The 23,295-nt window shown below is 42.4% G+C and overlaps 1 protein-coding gene across 1 annotated transcript; it reads right to left on the bottom strand.

Annotated features, from left to right (window-relative positions):
* Positions 1-4,087: 4,087 nt before the first annotated feature.
* On the bottom strand, positions 4,088-18,995 carry PJVK (pejvakin). The gene is made up of 6 exons (XM_053284148.1): positions 18,776-18,995; positions 16,668-16,863; positions 16,421-16,562; positions 12,188-12,305; positions 7,520-7,615; positions 4,088-5,141 (listed from the first exon to the last, which is right to left on the bottom strand). The coding sequence occupies exons 1-6, from the start codon at positions 18,993-18,995 to the stop codon at positions 4,840-4,842; spliced, it is 1,074 nt and encodes a 357-aa protein (XP_053140123.1). The 3' UTR covers positions 4,088-4,839.
* Positions 18,996-23,295: the final 4,300 nt, after the last annotated feature.

The raw sequence follows: 23,295 nt of genomic DNA, 5'->3' as shown, positions 1-23,295 counted from the left end.
AATGACCAGGCTCAAACTATCATACTTTGGACACATTATGCAAAGGTCCAGCTCCCTTGAGAAGTCCATAATGCTGGGAAAAGCTGAAGGAAAGAGAAGAAGAGCAGCAAGATGGATGGACTCAATTACGACAGCAATGAATGCACCACTGAAAGACCTTAAAGGCCAAGCTGAAGACAGATCATCCTGAGAGAATCTGTCTATGTGATCGCTAAGAGTCGACACCGGCTTGACGGCACTTATCAATCAATCAACAAGGAGGTTATTTTCTGCCATGTCAAATAGAAAAAAAATGAAGTATTGCCAGTGTTTGAGCCCTAAGCCATTTTCCTAAAGCAGGGGTGAGCAAACTTGTTCCTCCAGCTGTTGCTGAATGACATAGGAGCATAGGAAGCTGCCATATACCGAGTCAGACCTTTGGTCTATCTAGTTCAGTATTGTCTACACAGACTGGCAGCGGCTTCTCCAAAATTTCAAGCAGGAATCTCTCTCAGCCCTATCTTGGAGAAGCCAGGAAGGGAACTTGGAACCTTCTGCTCCTCCCAGAGTGGCTCCATCCCCTGAGGGGAATATCTTGCAGGCTCACATGTAGTCTCCCATTCAAATGCAAGCAGGGCAGGCCCTGCTTAGCTAAGGGGACAAGTCATGCTTGCTACCACAAGACCAGCTCTCCTGGTCCTGTAATCAACAACTCCTATAATCTCCAGTCACAATTTATCGTAGCTGGGTAAGATGGGAGTTGCGCAACAACAGCTGGAGACCCAAGTTTGCCTTCCATTGCTCTACCTGTGGCACTCCAGAAGTTGGACTACAACTCCCATCACCCTTAGCCACAATTTATTGTGGCTGGGAATGATGGGGGTTGTAGTTCAGCAACATTTGGAGTACCACAGGTGGGGAACCCCTGCCCTCAAGAGACAAAAACGGAGCTTCGGGTGATTTTGAATAGAGAAGCAACAGAGGGATGGGATGCCTGACCCTTTCCCTGCTTGTTACTTTGTTGCAAGTACCCCTCCCCCAATATCTTTCCTCCTCATGAGGTTCAAAGTGTGGATAAACATACATTTTGAACCCTGTGGGGGGAAATGACATGAGTTCACTTTGGACATAGTTGCTTGGTAGGTTTTCTGTGTGCCTGTTTTGCTAAAACAAACCTATGAGAACCAGAAGCTTCAGGAAGGTGGAGAGGTACAATGGAAGCAGTGGAGTGTGCATCTCAAGAGCCTTTATCTACTAATGTTCAGAGTACTACCAATTCAGAGATCAGAATTCACCCCACTTTTAATCTGGGAAGGCAAGAGTTCACACTTGACTTGTGGATCCTTGCACAGATCAGGTGTGCCAAAGGAGCGCATCAGAGATCTGCAAAAACTCCAATGAAAAAAATGCCTTGTTTTTTCAAAATGTACTAATATGGTGATAAAAACAATCCCAGGGAAGCTGTGGTAGAAATTAGGGATATGCACAGAATCAGCTAGCCCAGTTGGCTCGAATCCAGACCAGTTCAAGTTCGATGGAGCCTGGGCCCAATCCGGTCAAGCTGCCTCACGAGCTGGCTCGAGGGATTTACAGATATACTTGTCCGGCAAGGATTTCCCTTTCCAAGTAAAGGGCTAGGGAGGAAAAAGGTATTCTTAGTCTTTCTTCTACTTTTAAAAACAAGCTGGTGGCGATGATGGAGGTGGCAGGGACTCCTTCCACCCTTCTGCTGGCCTCCCAAATGACAGACCGGTCATATTGTGGCCTGTTTTGGGTCTCTGTGCAAGCACAACTACCATAACAGTGATCTCTGCACATGCGCGGAGCCATTTGCAAATTGTGTGGTGATGCAAATGCCCTCTGCACATGTGCAGAGGTTACTGTAATAGCGGCTGAACTTGCATAGAGGCCCAAAACCAGCCTGACTGAAAATACATTTTCTTCCCCCCGCATTTAGCCCTTTACCGGTAAAGGGGAATCCTTGCTGGATTCCCCTATACAAGTATACCCATCAAGCCCTCAAGCCAGTTTGCGAGGCGGGTTTTCAAGCGGGGCTTGGCTCGACTCACCCTTGGACTAGCTCCCTTCTGGGTCAGTTCAAGGGTGAGCCTTCAAGCCGAACCAGCTTGATTCCAAGCCAGCTCACACACCCCTAACAGAAATATTGCAGAGCAGAGACATACAGCACCGTAGTTTTAAAATCAAGATTTTAATCCTGTACTAAGTGGCACACACCTGAAATCTCAGCAAATAGGTACAGATCTTTTACTTCAGCCATAATTTATTAATTGCTGTTATGAAAAATATCCGCTTTTGATGATCCAGACACTTTTTTAAAAAATCAGTTTCCACTCAACCACCTGCCTTGTGTTTGATTCTGAACACTGAGTATTGTCAGCATAATAAATTTATTCTTTATGCAAGAAAATTCTTGATACAGGAAAATGTAGGAAATTTATTTATTTATTTATTTATTTAGGACCTAAAAGTCATGACAAAAGCTTTAAATTTCTTCCGTTCACATCAGAAGGGGAGACAGACATACCAATGCTCAAGACTCACTATGATGCAATCTTATAACAATAAAACATGGTCATTGTTACACCTGAACACAGCCTATGACATTTCCTTGGGTTGTTCAAAAGAAACTGTGTAGATGGTACTGGAGCAGAGTGGACTACAGACATGAGAGCTGAGTCTCTTCCTGGGCAGAAATAAAGGGGTGTAATGTTCATTTCATAGGAAGGAACCTCTTCTTCCTTAATTTACGCATGGGGATATTGAATTAGCCATATTTCTTTTCGCCATGTGAGCAAGTGAAGAGAAACTATGGCAATATAATCTTTACTGTAATAGCTAGGCAAGTAGTACACTATTACAGTTAAGCACTCTTTTTACTGATATACTGTAAATATACAACCCTAATTTAGGCCTCTATTATCATTTGCCTTACTGGAACCTACAAGATCCAAATCAAGGAATCCAGGGCTTGGGCCTGTGCTGTATTATTCATTAGGGATGTGCACAGACCAGTTCAGAGGCCCTGTTACGGACCTCCAAACCAGTTCAAAGGACCAGCAGTTCAGCCGGTACATGTGTGTGTGGGGGGGGTACCGTTGAGCAGGGAGGGTGCTCTTACACCCCATCCCACTGGCCACATTTCCCTCACTGGCGCTGTCTTAAAAAACAGTCCCATGGGGCAGCTGTATGCCTCCTTGCCACAGGGCACTTCATGTCAGACCAGCAGTGCCCTGTGTGCATGTGCATGCCACGCACACTAGGCACTTCCGGTCCGACATACACAGGGCTGGCATGGAGTTACGCTGCCGCCCCGCGAGACTTTTTAAAGACAGCTCCGGTGGGGGAAACGCAGTGTGTGTGTGGGGGGGGAGAGCATCCTCCCTGCTCCTAAAAGATAAACCCCCACACACCGTTGAACCAGCCACCACCAGTTCCTGTTGCGCATCCCTAGTATTCATACTCAAAGAGAATAAAATGTTTATTTTTACAAATATATTGGCAGATAAATATTTGGCAGCTATTCTATTAGAATTATTCTGCACATATCAGGCAGTGTGTGTGTGTGTTATTTTATTTTTAATTAATTCATTTATTTATAGATATACCGCCTCCTCCAAAGACTCTAGGTGGTGAACAACAACAATACCAATAACAATTTTTTAAAAAATTAAAGGGCAAACGCCTGGCGAAACAGGTAGGTCTTAAGAAGGGCCTTAAAAGCAGCTAGGGAGAGGGCTAAAAGAATGGGGGGGGGGAGAGTGTTCCAAAGAAGACGGGCGGCCACAGAGAAGGCCCTCCTATGGGCCCAGGCACCACACACTACACCAGGGCCCGAGACACTAAGGAGGGCCAGCTGAGAAGACCTCACAGGATGGGATACAACTGGCCGAAAGAGGCAAACCTGAAGATATACAGCTGCTAAGCCCATAAGGGTTTTGTAGGTGAGAACCAGCACACTCTGTGTGTGTGTGTGTGTGTGTGTTTATATTTATACATACACACAAATACACACACACTGGAAGGATCCAGCAGTGCCAATTTCAACATGTAATTTTGAACAGATCAGTAGACAGTGCCACCTAATGGTTATGTTTCAGTGGTTTTAGACTTTATGCTATATTCACAGCAGATAAGTAACTGGAAAAAAGGAGAGGTGTTTTTTTCAAAATGGTATATCTTTATTACAAAAAAAAATCAAAAGTCACTAAAAATAGCAATATTTTAAAAACAAACTGAACTTGCATTGTATTAATGATAAATATGGACTAAATAAAAGAGGGATATAAGCAGGGACACGTTGGCAAATCTAAATTCAGACACTTGTGTCATACCAGCTAGCTTTTATTTCTGTCTAAATGTATCTTTAAACAGAGCAAACACAAACATGTTCTTCATCTGATACTCCAATTAACTATTTATACCAGCAATAAATAATGCATATGTTTTCTTAACATCTTGCTGTGGTGTAGTTAAAGGAAAACACATTCTTTTATTTAGAAAAGGGAAATATTTCCAAATTATTCCTACAAATACACAAATTAGCTTTACACATCAATTAAACACTTCTAGGTTTTTTAATGCAATTTTGAAATTCTAACTAAAAGTGTATGATGTGCTAGTAGTTATTAAGAATTATACAATTAGAATATGTTATCGAAGAACTCAAAACATTGGGAAGCTCTGAATTGATATAGTTTATATTACAGAAGAACTATTGTGGGGTTAAAACATGAAACAATGTATTTTTGTTCCATATTTTATGTGTTTGCAGTCAAAACCCATTAGGAAGTCTGTGGCACAATCATACCTAAGTATACAATGAGCCATTCATAGGCATTTTTATTTCACTCTCTTGTGCCATAGATCAAAACAAGGCACAGCATGTAGTCGTGCAAACTTTTGTCCATTAAAAGAACACTCAAGACAACCATAGACTGTTTCCCTTCTAGAACTTCCCATTCCGCAAAGGGAACAAGGACCTTTGGGGATGTTGTTGTTAAGTAAATTCACTCGTATGTGAGTCCCTTCTTGGAGAAAGTTTGTGGAAATGTCAGTCATGCTTGCAGCTTTTTCATAGTAGTCTGCAAAAAGGTCATCTAAGTAATTATCAGAGTGAGCAATGATATCCATTACCCTTTTTTCTGTAAAAAAGCAAACAGACACACAAAGAAGAAAGATTGCTAACTTCAAATGGCACATTATATTGTTCACCCACTGAAATAAATATGAACTGCTCCAGGGGTATATCTATAATTGAGAAGATGGCTTCAAAAAACCCAGCCCCCAACTCCACCCCTCCCTATTTTCTCCATTATCTCCCTCACTCCAAGGGGCCACCAGTGAGAGGGGTGAACATGGGACCCCTCTCCCTTAGCTACTCACCTGCACTGCTCGCAGCCCTGCATCAATAGTCATAATTAGAATTTAACAAATTCATAAATATTTGTAAGTCATATGAGTGGCTAACAAGAGTTTTAGCTTTTTAACAGAAGAGGCTTCCATCATGTTTTAGCACACAACCATTCATGTTTTACTTTTTTAATATTGAGAATTCATAAATCATCTTGTAAAGTAATCATAAGTGGCTGACTATTAGAGACCATTACGTGTTTACTAGAAATTCTCAGAATCAAGAAAACTTTAAGGACTATTTTTCCTATTCCAGATTGTTGAGTGAATCGGGAAAGACAGTGGCCGACATCCAGAGCAGTCTACTGCAGGCGCTCCTAAAATCCACCGCCATGCAATACCAGTCCCTGCACTACTCCATGTTCTTCCCGAGGCGCAGGCAGTCTTGAGCCTTTGTGTTGCTTCATCCTCAGCAATGTGTTTCTGCTCCAGCGGAACAGTTCCAGAACATGGGTCACCTCCAAAATGGATTTGTGCTCCTCCTGCAAGACCTGCACTTCAGGGAGAATGCCAAGCAGAATGGAAGCTAGCACATGGCGGCAGGTGTCAGCAGCAGCTCTGGATGTTGGCCATTGTTTGTGACTTGTTCACATTTTATACTACGTATAAAAATAATGGCTATGCAGCCCTCACAGACATATATTCAGGTGGCACAGAGAGCTTCTTGGTGGTTGCCAAAAGTTGCCCCTTCCGCAGTGCGCCAATGCAGCTAGTCTGGCAGTGCTGTTAGTCTGTTCCTCTCACTGCACTGGTGCTTCTTTATTCTGCATGTCAGCCAATAACTCTCTCAAAATACAGGTTCCCCTGCATTTTTTCACACATGACATTTGTGATTGCTTGCACTGTGAAAGTTCGGCATTAGAACCCTCTACTGCCCTGTTTTAACCTTAGCATCATGCACTGGCAAGAAAGCAACCATTTCTGTAAAGTGAACTATCCAGGATAGGAGCGAAATCTCTTCTGGTAATGTACGAATTGTCACTCAACAACAGGTGACCCTGTTCCACATTCTCTTCCCACACAGATGATCAGTACTTGACATATACTTGATATATTTTAGAACTCAGCTAGTAATGGTAGACTTGAAGAATGAAAGTCCAACAGGATAGTTTTCATTTCTGCTTAAGGAGGATGGGGGTATTACAATGCAAAGGTCTTTCTCTCTAGGGCCTAGAGTTTAGGCAATCTAGTCTAACCCAAGCCCCAAATTCCACTCTTTCCCCCCCACCACCAGAGCTCTCGCCTTCCCTTCTTTTTGCCAGCAGAGGGGAGCACTTTCCCTTCCCCTCATCACCAACAGGAGTGGTATTCTCCCTCCTCTTCCATCACTTCTGCCAATACATTGCAAGAAGTGACTGCTTCACCACACCTCACAAGCGACTGTTTGGGAGGCCCTGCACAGATTGCAAGCACAGTTCCTCATCCAGCTAGGCATATGCATCTGGAAGATTACAGTATTTACCCAAATACAAGATAACTTTGAATTTAAAACAAGCCCCTTAAAAATAGATCTTAAATACAGGTTATACCTATATTTATTCAAAAGGAAGAGGACTCAATTTAAGATGACCTGATTTCTAACCAAAGAACTTCTTAAAAACATAGTCTTGGATTCAGGTAGAGTACTTCCATGCACATCGCCCTGTAGCTAGATGTATTCATAGGTTTTGCAGCAGAGGCTACAAGGTAGGAGTGGGTAACAATCAAAATTCTACAATACTGCCATTTATAGGAGTAACAATATTATTGCAGTACATTATAAAAGGTCTTCCTATCTTATTAAACATAAATATGCAATTACTGGGATTAGAATCAACAATTTAAACAATGTAAAATTTAAGACATTGTTACATTAAGCAAAATCATTGTGTTTATTACTAAACATTATTAAAAACAGATGAACCATGCATATTTTAAAATGTCTGCAATTATTTTAATTAGATAATGGGTAACGGCCATGTTGCTATTGCTCTGATGAAAAAAATGTATTGTAATATAATGTAATTTTCTCTGTGCTGTTAAAAGTCTGACCTTGTGTATCAATCGTAATGTTAAAGAAACCATAATTAAAATTAATTAATATATTGCACATAAGTATCAAACATCATACTTCGATGGAACAGACGATTCCTTAATTTGATTAGTGAAAATGATGTAGATGGCTCTTTTTCAAATCCTCCTTTTGATTCTGGAGTGACACAGAGCTCTGCAGGGTGGGGGGAATAATGACAGAGGTAATATCTGGTGATATTCAGAAGAAGCACAGTTTGAAATACAGTTAATACAAAACATTAGTTTGGTTGATAATTTTAACAGAAAAGCATTATTAAATCATTAGGAAAAGAAACAACAAAAACAAAACACATCAAAGATTTAATCCTGCAAGATAGATTTGGATGTGGAATGAAACTTCCAATCAAAGATTCTATACTGGGAAGCCTGTATCCACAATGAATTCAGATCATGTATATCTTCATTGTAATACATGTTCAGATACAAAGCATTTAATGCACCCCCCATCAGTCTGCAAGGTGTGGATAAGGATGTGCATTCCCATTTATCTTGCAGTGCAGATGGGAATGGCATAACTTCCCTAAATGCCTGCCTGGAGGTGGAAATGGGCTGGATGAGGGATAACAAACTGAAGTTGAATTCAAATAAGGAGGACGTAGTGACTGTGAGGGGTTGGAACCTGAGAGATGGTTTAGATCTGCCTGTTCTGGATAGGGTTATATTCCCCCTGAAAGATCAGGTACGTTACTTGCGAGTGCTCCTGGATCCCAAACTCTCTGGTTTATCATGTTGAGGCAGTGGCCAGGAGTGCTTTTTATCAGCTTCAGCTGATACATCAGCTAAGCCCATTTCTGAAGGTAAATGCTGAGGAGCACCAGCAGATAATCAAAACCAAAATGGCAGCAGCCATTTTGAGTTCAGTTGTAGTAAGTGTTGCACAGCACTAAACAAAGGTTGCTCATTCTGGATTTCAATCTCCAGTTGTACTCTTTTACAAAATTTGCTGCTGCAGCAAACATTACAATGCATGTCCTGTCACATCTTGTTCTGGCCTAATGTTTTTCAGCCAATAAAGAGTCAGATTTAGTTGGTACAACCTAGTAAATATAATATAGTGTATTAAAGTGCTACTTAGCATACCACTGATACAAAAGACAGGTTAAGGAACAGTATAATGGGGTTACAATTGATCAGTAGCATAACAGGATGACCTTTCATCAGATATCGCACATAGGATACTGCAATAACTAAGGCTCAAGCCATACAATGTAGTGGCAGATCTGTTTGTTTAGATTAACATCTCTCCCAACCACATTTAAAATAAACAGGGGCAACTTTAGTTGGTGTGAGCTACTACTGTGTGTCAGTGCAGCTACAAAACTCGTAGGATCAGGATAAAGTGAATAGGATTCCTTCCAGTTGTGAATTATGTCTATAATTTTTATAAAACTACAGACTGCACATCTAAAAAAAAAAAGAACAACTTTTAACAGTAAATGCACTTTTGTTGTTTTACTACACCGATTTTCACAAATAATAGCAAAATAAGGTGATCACAAAATATTTATTTATTTATTAGATTAGATTCGATTCGATTCGATTAGATTAGATTTGTATATCGCCCTTCCAAAATGGCTCAGGGCGGTTTACAGCACGATAAAAACTATTAAAACAAGTTAACAATTAAAATCAAACTATTAGCACACAATAAAACAAATTAAACAGCTAAAACCCCTGGAAATCAGGGCAACCATTTAAAACAATTTAAAACGGTTAGTCAATCATTTAAAACCCTGGAAGGCTAGGCCAAACAGATAGGTTTTAAGGGCTCTCCTGAAGAACAGTAATGATCTCTAATTACAAATTTCTGCCAGGAGTGCATTCCACATCCCAGGAGCAGCTACAGAGAAGGCCCGGCTCTGCTTCGCCACCAGACAAACCGGTGGCAACCGGAGACGAACCTTCTCAGATGACCTTAAAGTGCGGTGGGGATCATGTAGAAGATGGCGCTCTCTTAGATAACTCGGACCTAAGCCATTCAGGGCTTTAAAGGTAATAACCAGCACTTTGTAATTTGCCCGGAAACATATCGGCAGCCAGTGTAACTGTTTCAAAATAGAAAAATTATGGTCTCTCCGGGTTGCCCAAAGATCAACCTGGCTGCCACATTCTGAACTAATTGAAGTTTCCGGACTATGTACAAAGGCAGCCCCACATAGAGCACATTGCAGTAGTTGAGCTGGGAAGCTACCAGCTGATGCACCACTGTTTTGAGGTCATCCTCTTCAAGGAATGGGAGCAGCTGTCAAATCGGACGAAGCTGATAGAAAGCACTCCTGGCCATGGCCTCCACCTGAGATACCAGGGTGAGGCCTGGGTCCAGGAGTACTCCCAAGCTGTGCACCTGCTCCTTCTGGGGGAGTGTAACCCCATCTAGCACAGGGAGATCTAACTCACCCCTCAGATTCTGAGCCCTCACAATGAGCACCTCCATCTTCCTTGGATTCAGCTTCAATTTGTTCTCCCTCATCCAGCCCTGTAGGCAGGCATTTAGAGAATGAGTGCCATTTCCTGAAGATGAAAAGGAGAAGTAGATTTGGGTGTCACCAGTATACTGATAACACCCAGCACCAAACCTCCTGGTGACCTCACCCAGCGGTTTCATGTAGATATTGAAAAGCATTGGTGACAGAATGGAGCCTTGGGGGACTCCATATAACAGCTCCCATTTTGAGGAGCAACTGTCACCAAGCTCCACCATCTGGAATCACAATCCAAGAGATAGGAGCAGAACCACTGCAAAGCAGTGCCCCCTATTCCCAACTCCCCCAGGAGATCCAGAAGGATACCATGGTAAATGGTATTGAACGCCGCCGAGAGATCCAGAAGAACCAGCAGAGTCACACTCCCTCTGTTGATTCCCTGGTAAAGGTCATCCATCAGGCCAACCATGGCTGTCTCAACCCCATAGCCAGCTCTAAGCCAGTATGAAATGGGTCTAGATAATCAGTTTCCTCCAAGACTGCCTGGAGCTGGTCGGCCACCACCCTTTCAATCACCTTGCCCAACCAAGGGAGATTGGAGATTGGCCTGTAACAGTCCATCTCTAAGGGATCCAGAGAAGGCTTCTTTGGGAGTGGTCTAACCAATGCCTCCTTCAAACAAGGGGGCAGTCTACCCTCCCTTAGCAATGCATTTATGATATTAACTAGGCCATCTCCAACAATCTCCCTGCTAGACAGAAGTAGCCAAGTCAGGCAAGGATCCAGAGAACAGGTGGTAGGCCGCACTGCTCCAAGCAGCCTGTCCACATCCTCAGGAGTCACAGTTTGAAACTGATCCAATCTAATACTGCAAGAGAGATTGCTGGACACCTCCTCCATAGAACTTGCAGAAATAGAGGAGTCCAAGTCGGCCTGAATACAGGAGATCTTATTCGCAAAAACCCATTAAAGGCATCACAGCAGAACAACCCCGGGGACTGATCTGAGGCAGAACGAGCAGATATCAAACTCCTCACAACCTGGGATAGTTCTGCTGAGCGTGAACCTGCAGCCGCAATGCGCGCAGACCAAAAACTCTTTTTTGCCGCACGCACCACCACCGCATAAGTCTTCAAATCGGTCACATGCTATATCCTGTCAGATTTGAACCGAGTTCTCCTCCACTTGTGCTCTAGTCACCTACCCACCCACTTCAGCCCCTGAAGCTCCTCAGTATACCAAGGGGCCATTTTTGAAGCAGGTCGGAAGGGACGCTTAGGAGCAATCATGTCTACTGCCCTGTTCCAGGTTCCCACCAAGACATTGACAGAATCACTGGCCGCACCAACGTCAAAATCCTCCAAGGCCTCTTGAAATCCCACTGGGTCCAGCAGCCTTTTTGGATGGACCATCCTAATAGGTCCACCACTCCTGCAGGGGTGTATTGCGGCTGTGAGACCAACCTTAACCAGGTAGTGGTCTGTCCCTGACAATGGGAAAATGACAGCATCCCCCACCCACGGAACACCCACCTGATCCAAATAAATAAATAAATGAAAGACCAAATCGAGTGTGTGGCCTGCAACATGATTTGGTTCAGAAACTAATTAGGATAGGCCCATAGTTGTCATGGCCGCATGGCCGCTATGAACTCCTGAGCCGCACCAGACAAGCCAGCCCCAAAGTGGATATTGAAGTCCCCCAGCACTAAAAGTCTAGGAGACTCCAATACCAACTCCACGACCAGCTCTGTCAGCTCAGTTAGGGAGTCGGTTGGGCAGTGGGGTGGACGGTATGCCATCAGAATCCCCAAGCTATCCCTAGTTCCCAGCCACAAAAATATGCACTCAGTATAAGTCAGCTGTCTCACAGGGGCCCTGGTAAGGGAAATGGTATTTTTATGGACCACAGCCACTCCGCCCCGCCCCCCATCCTCTAGCCTGCTCCACGACAGAGTAACCTGGTGGGAGAAGCTGAGCCCACACAGGACCACTCTCCTCCCGCAACCAGGTCTCAGTTATACATGCCAGGTCAGCTCCCTCATCCACAATCAAATCGTGGACAATTTCGGTCTTATTCTGAACTGACCTGGCATTACAGAGGAGCAAGGCCAGACTCTGTGGGTTGTTGGAGCTGCTTCCTGAGGCCTGAGAGTTAACAGAGAAGTTGGAAGTGGAAACAGTTACTAAATTACTGTTTTAATTAAAGCCTCCCTGCTTTTAAGATGACAAGCCCTGAAAGCCACACCTCTCACATGGTGACAAAATAAGCTGACTACTTACCAAAATCACCATCCAAGTGAATATAAAGTTCAAACACACTAAATGCAATAGTTGTATGTGCAGGAAAGACAATAGCTTTGTCACGTCCCTTGTAATTATGATCATCTATAATATGAAACTATTTTAAAAAGAAAGATATTGCATTAACATCTATATTGATAATGAAAACATTTTGAATAAAAATACAGATTTAAGTAAGTAATGCAAAATATTGTAACATTTTGTATTACAGTTAGGGATGTGCACGAACTGTTTCATGCACTCTCAGGAGGCAGGGGGATCCTTTTAGGGGCAGGGAGGTTGCCCTTACCTGCCTCACCATATTTCCCCCACCGGCACTCCGCCCAAAAGTGTTGGTGAAGGGCTGCAGTGTACCTGCCTGCAGCCCCGGTGAACATCGTACGGGAAATGGCTGACACGCACACGTGCATACTATGTGCACATGCACTGGCCATTTCCGGTACGACATTCACTGGGGCTGCAGGCAGGTACACTGTAGCCCCACACCGACAATTTTGGGGAGAGCGCCAGCGGGGGGGAAGTGGCAGGGCAGGTAAAGGCACCCTCCCTGCCCTTTAAAGGACCCCCCACCTCCAAACCGGCTCAAACACCAGACTTCTGAACCAGTTCGGCACTTCACAAAAGAAGCACCAAATGGTTCTTGCACATCTCTAATTACAGTGCTCCTTTTGACTTTAAAATCAAACCCAGCCAGTGGAGAACTTGAAATCAGGACAAATTTTTTTAGTTGTTTACAACAGTAATGCCCTGTTCAGACATAATGCCAAACCAGAGGTAAACATGCCAGAGATTTGAGTTTGTGGCAGTCCAAAGTGTAAAGCTGCATCACCCAACTGCAGCTCAATTTTTGCTCCCAAACCTGAATTTGAACCCTTGGTTGGTGGTGAGTTTCACTGCTAAAACCTGAGGATAGAAGGCTGCATTGTGTCACCCGCCTTCTGCCACCTGCCTTAACCTGGGTTTAGTATGCAAGCTCCTCCCATTACCATAGAGAGGCCATTCTGGAGCAGCCCATAAATGAGTTAGTTCTAGGGCGGCCGTGTTTCTTGCTGGCTGTCTCTTAGAGCTGATGCCCTGCTCTCTGCCATCCCCTTGCTCCTCCTGGGGATGCCATGTTCCTGCATTTAAAGGGACAGACGGCATTGGGAAAAGCATGCTTTAAATAAAAGGAGAATAGACACATGTGCAAAGAGCCCTTTCATTGACCTAACACCCGATCTAGCCTCATACTTGAGGTGCTCAGATCTTATTAATGCAGTTTCCTTTTTGGCCTTAATGTACACAAAGGTGCCAGGGTTGGGGGTGGGGTGGACCAGACCGAGGGACATGCTTGAGAATCCCGGGAGAAGTCACTGGTTGCCAGACCACGGAATGGCCAGTATTGCTCATCTGGTACTCCAGGAACCAGGAAGTCTTATTGACTTCCTGGGAGGAAATATGTATATTAAGGCAGGCAAAAGATCCTGGGGTTTGGTTCACTGTAACCAAGGGTTCCACCAGGCTTGCAGACCCAGGCAAAGCAATGAGAAAAATCCAACACACTTTTGTCCTTATGCCGGCTTACCAGCTGGGGGGTTAGCCTTTTCATGAGAGGGCCAGTCCACCAGAGAAAACAGAAATGCCAATGTGTTTCAGCTCTCCAGTTGATTGCACTCTCATGAGGTAAACCCAACTATAGGGGGCCTCACTGTTGTGGGTCACCCAGCACCACAGGTTAACAATAAAACTCATACTCCACACCTTCCCCCTTCCACCCAACCCTTCCAGACTTCAAAGTAGTCCAGGCCGCTCTGGGTGTTTGAGCAGACAAGGAGAGACCGGGCTAATCAGTACCAGTTTATTAATCCTATTTCACAGGCTAATCAGTAGCAGCTGGGCCTGTCATTGCGGTGAATGCAAACCAGGCTCCACAGGGCACTATGGGATGGGAAACCCATGGATTAGAATGGTGTCTGGCTAGCTAGGTGGCTGTGAGCAGCACAGCTGAGCAGCATGGAGATATGTTGCGGAGAGACCAGGCTCTTTTAAGGGGCATGTATATTCCCGGTTCCTGGCAATATTCCCAGTCCCTTTGCAGGGACTGGGAGAGATGTTGCCAAGGAACCCTTCCCAGGGCTTTGGTGGAACTGTGGTAAAAGCCCTCCATCCTGCATGTGTGTCTCTATGGCCAGGCACTTTCAAGAGAGAGTGGTCCACTACAGAGCAGAATGCATCTTAATCAGGTGAAAAGAATCACTTGTGTGATTTAATCCTGCTCTAGATGGATGGTTCTTCTCATGAGGTTTGGTCAGAACCAAGCATGCTTGCACCCCAGGGAAGGGGCTATGCCCCCCACTTTCCCTACCAACTTGTACAAAAAATAGAGCAATACTACCAAAAATCCTAAGTAATTTCACCCTCTTCCTAGTAATCTCACCCTAACAATCCATACATAAGCACTCATGCATGAGATAGGGAAGGGGATCAGGGGGAAGAGAAAAATAAAAGTCCCTGGAGAAATGGAGGGGGGGATGCATCTCATGGCATATCTGCTAGAGAACGGGCTGGTGGGTTTGTGTCACAAATGGCCATTGCTGGTAACAAACTTATTTTGCCAATATATAAGAAAAAGTAGAGGGATCACTTGTGCAATCTATCTTTAACCAGTACAAGTGGGAAGAGAGGGGCCCAATCCTCCACATGACCCTTCCTCCCAACTGCAGACGACAGTGGTGCAAGCGGTGTGAGGAAAGGGTTAAAATGTCTCTGCCCTGTCAAGGGTGAGCAAATACTGCTGAAGAGGCATGATTGCACTGAGTGCTACGGATGTGCCCAAAGTTGCTTCAGCGCTGGCAGGGGTAATTCTTTAAGGGCAGGGGAGGATGCACTCACCCCTCCCGCCGCATTTCCCCCACTGGCGCTCCATTCTTTTCAAGCCCCTCGGGGCGGCAGCGTTCCTCTCTGCCTCCCCATTGTCCTCATCTCACACGTGTGCCCGCGTGCCTGTCTGCCATGCACGTGTGCGCACCTGGGCAGCAGGGAGGAAAGCTGCCACCTCGAGGGGCTTGAAAAGAACGGAGTGCCAGCAGGGGAAATGTGGCAGAAGGGGTGAGTGCACCCTCCCCCACCCTTAAAGAACTACCTCCGCCAGCACTGAAGTGCCGAAACAGCCCCCGGAGCCTAAACGTTTCAGAGGCCTTTATAATGGCCTCCAAAACATTTCGGGCTCAAGCCACTCTAACACTCTAATCGTAGCCCATGATTGCAGCTTCACTAGTATGCTGACGCTTTGCCAACAGTCTGGCGACGCGAGCAGAACAAAGCTTGCTGGGACACAGCCTGGGAGAAGTAGGAAGAGGGAGGGGTTCCTCTGCCCAGAAGCCGAAGGTTGCTAAATCGTGATTAGTCAATTGTCTGCAGTATGATTCTCAGCTTCATAGATTAACCACAGCTTCGTCTACCCAAGGTTTCATGCTATGTCTGAATGGGGCCTACGTTGAATACTAAAATTACACTTAGCCCTTAAGAACTGAGATGCAAATCATGTAATGCTGATTCACAACCCTATGTGTGCACAAAATAAGCTCACAGGTCACCCTCTTAATCTCAGCTGGAGGCAACTACATGGATGCAAAAGAATGCACACACATGGTGCTGTCCTATCCATTGACATTAAGAGGACAGTCCTAGAAGTCAGAGGAGTTCCTTTTATGGATCTGAGTCTTTTCATGCACAGTGTATCATTGGTCTGGGGTGAACTACTGATGTAAGAGTATGCAGACCCTTGAATTACAAATCCTTATCAAGCAGAAGAATTCTGTGCATACTACAAAAGAGGACTACGTACAATACACTTTAATTGTATAACTACATACATTGGACCAATAAATGATATGCACACTTTACTTTTGGGTACTACAGCAACTATTTCAAATTCATAACCAAAACAATAAACGTAAACTCTTTCGTTGTACTTTCTTAGCAAGCTACTGAAACTAATATCCTTAATGCCAACAAATATTTTCCAAAAGTATCTAGTAAGGTAAAGCAGCATTTGTTTAGTTGGGCAATTGCTTCAGTTTTTCAAGCAAATCTTTTCCATTTTAACAATCCCCAGTCTTTGGACAGAAGACGATTGTACATGTGGACAAGAAACCAGCACAGAACTGAATGTGCTTAAGCCCACCAATTAACTTCTCACTATGCACGAGGAACATCATTAAACATGCTCACCCTCATTGTGTCGCCTCTCATGCCAGCATGCACGGAGAGTGAACACTGCCGTGTTGTTCTAATACTCTCCATAACCATACAAAGAACTGTCCTCTTACTTTCACGTGACTGACGAACAAGGCAGTGTTCAAAGTTAATTTTTCTAAAATAAAGCAGAAAATAATTCACATAGTCTTCAGTGGCTCCTATTAGAGAACTTGAAATATAACTTAAAGTTGCATTAATAAATATTGAAAATCATACTAACCTATTTGTGAGTTCTCTGAGTAATATTGGTACCTCAACTTCATGTTTAGTTACAATGCCAAATGAAGCCTTCACTGCAAGGGAATCTGATCCAGCAATATTGACCCCAGCAGAAGTCATGATGTGATTTCCTCGTCTACCATTGAGTGTTACATCTGATTTGTCTTCATAATTCAGTAACTGGTAAGATGAAATACCTACAGGAAAGAGGCTTCTTAACTGAAGTCTGGAAGAAGTCTCATGTCCTTATATAATATTAATCCAAAATTACTCATGGGATCTTGATCTTTTTGGCTGCATGTTTGGATTATTCTAATCTTACAGCTCAATACTTGGCATGTTTACTCTGAATCCAGTCCCACTGGGTTCAATGGGAATTATTTCCAGATAACCATGCACAGAATCACAGCCTTTGAGGTCTACTTGCAAAACTTAACTTCCTTCTTTCATTTAAAAAGAAAGAAAATTAGGCAGGAGTTCTAGTAATCAAGTTCAGTTGTACATACAACCCTTTAAAACAAATTATTTTTGTTTATATCCTGCCCCATCCCACATTTTCAGGAGAGGTAACAATTCGAGTGCATAAAAATTAAGTACACAGAATGCTGCCACATTAAATTCAAGTATCTTCACTTCTTTTCCAGCTTCATAATATATCACCCCAAAGCCAGTCAAAACAAACAGGTCTTAAAACAATTCTAAAAGATACTCAAGCCACCAGGTATTCACTTCAGCAATTTTACAAGAAGAGAGAGTTCCTAATTGGGAGATAGCAATCTTAGCATCCTTTGCAAAGCTTATTGTACTTGTCTTCATTGGCAGTAACATAGTTTAGAATCTCAATGTAAAATGAATATTTTGGACAAATTTAGAACAAACTGACCAGAATAAAGACAAAAAAGGAAGCAAAAGATAACATTTTAAAGTGACAGGAATGCAGATAAAATATACAACCAGAATCTAGGTCTCACTCCTCTGATAGGCTTCAGATTAAACTTTCCAAAACTCAAAAATCCCTTTCCCTATAATTTAGGGCGGAGGGGTTGGGAGTAAGCCTGCTATTTCAAAAAGAGGTAAATGCAAAGGTTGTATTTGCAGTATATATGCTATTATTTCCTCCCTATTTTGAGCATGTAATGTGCAGTAGGATAAAATATTGCCCTATGTACTTATTACAATAGGAGGGTGCTAATGATTGATAACGGAAATCACAAGCAACTGAACTGTCTTCCTATAAAAGTTATCCTAAAATCACATTCCTTCCTGAATAAAGCAATAAATTACAATCATTTATAGTATATATCGCATTTGAATGATATGTGGCAACAGAATAAATAAGATAAATCAGATAGGCAAACTGACAGAGAGAGAGAGAGAAAATAAAAAAGGAATCTTAAGTTCATTGTCTGTAAGATGTAGGACTGCATATACAGGTGTTATCACTGAGCCTGTGATATGCAGACTCGACAAGCAGTGCCTACAAGAACCAAGACATGGATAATGCATTTTGGAGAATGTTAAGTGTGCTTCTATCATTTTATTTAAATGATAGCTCTGGGGAACTGCATACCCCAAGTAACTGCAGAGTATGGACAGTTGTGGAAATGGCTTCAACATTCAGTGATCTCATCCCTTTACAACAATGGATGTTTCTCAGAAGTTGAAATAAAAATGACAGTAACAGTAACTTACAGTAACCTACAGTAATTAAATGGGACTTGTTTTTACTTACATCTGTTTAGGATTACACTGCATGCAAATGACAGATGTTCTATGCTAACACCTTTAAAACAAGTTTACTCCAGTAATACTGTAGGAATACATAATCATTGAACTAATTTTTTTAACCTGAAAATATTATTAGTGTGAGCTCCTAAAATTTATTCCTCAGTCTTCTGTCTTTTACTGTATGTACAAATTAAAGTGTTTTTAATTGCTTGTTCATATTTGTAGTATACTGTTTTATTTATTTCTTCATTACACTTTAGGCAATGATATTTAATACAGGCAAATACTATATTGTTTTGCATTTATTCTGCTCAAGTTATGCCTCTAAAAATCAAAAAACATATTTCCATATGCACTGAAAACATTTTATAAAAACCTTACCAGCTGAAATTTCTTTCTCTCCTTGAAGAATGTCTTTTAGGCTGAATGGTGTTGAAACGAATTTGGAGCTTTTGGAAATAAAACAGCTTTTCTTCTTTAGAACAAGACCGAGGGGTTGATATTTATCAGCTTCACTGAGGCTACGAACAGGAACTAATCGACCTCCGTCGCCAACCTGCTTAACAAAACTTTTGGTAGCAGCAGCAAACATATTACGCATACACAATTTTTAAAAAAAACCCTGTATCAACTGCAGCTTTCAAACCATATAGCCATATTAAAAATCTTTTAACTATTACAATTGAGTGATAAAGGACAAAAAGTCACACCTTGTTCTGTTTTAAAGCTTATTTCAACGACTGAACTGGAAGGAAATAATTGGCATTGTTTTAACCATCCAGCTTCTGCAGTGTATTATTTAAGAACTCCCTCACATTGTGCTGCCATGTGCAAAATAATGAATAATAAATTAACAAAGTAAACTGATAGGGACACTTTCTCCTGAAATACTGCAGTACCTTTCTGCAGCACCATCCTAACATTCACATCTTCATCTTTTTTTAAAAAAAAACAAAAACCCCTATATTTAATACAAATGTTTTAATTTTTAGAAAATCTGATAACATAGATACTACTGGTTGGAATTTTTTGTCCACTATAATCCCAGAGTGCTTTTTCTGTTGTGGAGTTTATCCAGCCCAGATGTACCTCAGCTAGTATTCACTAGCTAATCTGCATAATTCTGAGACTGCATAACTGGAGTTTACTTTAGTCTAGCAGAGTTAGAATTTAAACTCATCCATAGAATTTTATTCTGATGCAGTCTTTCCGCAATGGAGAAGCAGAATCAATCTGGCACCCCAATCAAAGACATATTACATTAAAGACCTATCTTACAAGGGTAGCATTTCGTATTGGTGTCTTCTGCTAAAGATGACCACTTTCCAGACCTTATGAGCACTTCTATTCTATGCAGCTATATAGGAATACAGAATAGAATGTACCAATGGCATAACCTAGAGATTTATATATCAGGCGGTATACAAATAAGATAGATAAACAAACAAACTTGAGGCTAAATGAAGGGTGGGGATTTAGCTCCACTGGCTTATAAAACTCAAAATGGAAACATTCAGTCCACTCATGACCTGTTCTGATGTCATCTACCTTTGCAGTGGTATGTGACCAACTGCTGCACAATTCTTTCCAGGTTTGCCAAGTCTGACTGAAGCTATTTCTGATGATATATACTGCAGAGGTAGAGGTAGAGATAGAGATATTTTCCCAGTATTTTTCAAAATATCACATCATTAAATCTACAGGATTTATTTCAATAGTTGCCTGGGGATTCCTAGAGATTTCAGGCCAGTCCTGGCAACTCTCACTCCTTCCAATGCATTTGGGGTAACATTAGAAACCCTGGAACACATGCGAAGAATCCAGTGTGCAGCTCTTTCCAACACCAGTGTTTCAGCACAGATGGTGCTGCTATGGGATTGGGAAAGAGGCACATTGTGGTCTGCTTCCATGTGGTCTAGGGATTCTAACATTACCTGAGTGGAGCAGCAGTGACCATCCATGCCATAAAAGTTGTATCAGAGCTTGGGGCCTCAAAGCCCTTTCTATAACTGGCTGCCCTACTAAAATCTTTTGGAATGTTCAAGAAGATTGTAACTGTTCAGGGAGATTTATTTGCCAAGAATCTTGAAGAACAGAACCTGTTGACTTCAGAGGCGTATCTAGGGAAAACAGCACCTAGGGCAAGCACTGAAATTGCACCCCTGTCCAAACATCTGACGCCCATCTTTCAGATAACTTTACCATAATATCAGCTCAAAAATACAAATCAAGCTCATTAATATTTTTATTTATTTATTTATTTATTAGATTTCTATACCGCCCTTCCAGAAATGGCTCAGGGCGGTTTACACAGAGAAAAAAACAAATAAGATGGAACCCTGTCCCCAAAGGGCTCACATTCTAAAAAGAAACATAAGATAGACACCAGCAACAGTCACTGGAGGTACTATGCTGGGGGTGGATAGGGACAGTTACTCTCCCCCTGCTAAATAAAGAGAATCACCACGGTAAAAGGTGCCTCTTTGCCCAGTTAGCAGGGGTTTAATTAATTAACAAATTAATAATCTAATATAAGCTTAATGCATATTCTGAGATAGATGTGGGTTTCTTTTTAGAAAATAGGTACACACTGCTCATAATGCTGTTTCATTTGGGCAACTGGGCATTGCATTTCTTTGTTGCACTGTTTGCATTTCACGCACATGTCTGTCTTACCCACAAAAACGCCATTAAAAGGTTCCCAAATGGGGTCTCTTTCACAGCCTGCTGCCATGTTAGGTGTTTCCCTTCTACAGTGGAGGATACACTCCAAAATCATTTCCTCAGGATTGCATGACTAATTTGTTCACTTTTGTTTTCCATTTCTATTCCCCATCCCCATCTCTTGCATTTATAATAATTTATAACTTCTCCTCACTCAGGTCTACTCCATCATCCCAAATCCTCAATTAATTTGTTGACCATCTTTGTCACTGCACTTTGGGGGTGGCAGGGAAGGGCTTGACTGTGTATGTGTGCTGCATGTATACCACCTGCAGAATAGGATTGATCAGGACTATTATCTCTTATCCTCATATACTGCTCTTTAACATGTTCATATAATATAATGAGGTTATGATTATTATGCATGATGATAGCTTTGACCTAGGTTATTTTTTTAACAAATTAAAAAAATGAAATCAAATTTAAATCAAAAAATCAATTCAATTTTTGAAAAATCAGATTTAAATTTTAAATAATCAGATTTTTAATTTTTTAAAAATCAATTTTTCTCAACCCTGATTAAAACACAATGACAATGACAGTTTCCAATGCAAAAGGACTCCCAGAGAGGGAGAGAAAGGAAGAATAGATGCTTTCAGGCAGGAAGCCCTGCCTGAAATGACTCCAAAGAGCTTGCTCAGGCTCTTTGGAGCTCGAGGCCATGCCCCCTTTGCATGTGATGTCAAAGGGGGCGTGGCCTCAAGCTCCGAAAAGCTGGAGCAAGCTCTTCAGCATCATTTCAGGCAGTGCTTACTGCCTGAAAGCATCTATTTTTTCTTTATTTCCCTCTATGGAGAGTAAGAAACTTGAACTCTCACCTCGTTCAGCAGGGGAGCTTCTAGGGCCAGGCCTAACCACTGTTACAAACCTGTTGCAGTTATATCCCCCATAGTGACTTTAAAAGTGAAGACTGGCATATTTTCTTGTCCCTCAGCTTTTTCAAATTCATACACAGGAGTGACGTTAGTCTTTGTGCCATATTCATATAACAGCTAAATTGGAATTTTCCCTGGTTTGGCTGCAATAATTTCTTCCAAGCTATCCAAAAAGCAGAAAAATACTTGCTTATGCATACGAAAGGAAATCATATTTAATAAGTGAACGTTAACATTTTGCTTTTGAAAATATACTGTTTTTCATTCATGAAACTCGGGGTGCATAATCTAGAAAATCAAAGCACGCTTTGGTTCTACTTTGACCACATGAGACTGCATTCATAAGAATAGGTAACCATGGAATAATGATAAGAAACTGTTACCTTGGAGTGACATTTGGCTAGTAAATAAGTTGTTCTAATAAGAACTAACCTGCCTATGTTCCTTTCACTAACTTTACTACTGGACTAAATTTGGTCCAAATCGGTAAGGCAGTTCACAAGTTAGCCCACTTGTGCGTCAAATGTTCATGCATCAGCCATCTTGATTTACATCATCACAAACAATCAGTGATATAGTTGCAAATTCATAATTGCAGGCATTCTCCATGATAGCCCCCATGACCATGCCCACCCCAATAGCCAGAGAAGCCGAGAAGTATTGATGCTCCAGACATGCATGTCCCCCCCCGCCCCGCCACTACAGCCCTGCAAACTATACATTTGAGGTGCCCCTATTTGTCCCTACAACTCTACCAAATTTGGTCCAAATCAGTTCCCACTGGCACCCCAAATGTTCACATTTCCACCATCTTGAATTAGGGTGGATGGGTACACCAATAACATCTTATTTCCTTTACTGCCTCGCCATGTTAGGAAGCTGGAGCATAAGCTGCTAAGTCTTGTGGAGCCTTAACAAATCCTCCTAGTTCAGCTTAAGATAATTAACCCTGAAATGTGAGAGGAACTAATTATCCCGTATGCACAAGGGAGCAGCAGCTGCTGCCTTTGCTTGCTTGCCATCTCCCTCTGTAATAGCGGAACTGGCCCTGGATGGGGGCACCTGCGTTGTGACAATAACTTGCAACAGCTGAAGCCCGCTGCCTTCCAGTGCTCTCCCTGGTGGTGGTGGTGGTGTTGTTATTACATTTATATCACGCTCTTCCTCCAAGGAGCCCAGAGCGGTGTACTACATACTTAAGTTTCTCTTTCACAACAACCCTGTGAAGTACCTGTAGCCTAGGCTGAGAGAGAAGTGACTGGCCCAGAGTCACCCAGCTAGTATTATGGCTGAATAGGGATT

The sequence above is a fragment of the Hemicordylus capensis genome, chromosome 1 (assembly GCF_027244095.1).
Source record: "Hemicordylus capensis ecotype Gifberg chromosome 1, rHemCap1.1.pri, whole genome shotgun sequence".
NCBI lineage: Eukaryota > Metazoa > Chordata > Lepidosauria > Squamata > Cordylidae > Hemicordylus > Hemicordylus capensis.
Note: the sequence above shows the minus strand (reverse complement) of the source record. Positions and strands in the feature narration are given on the sequence as shown.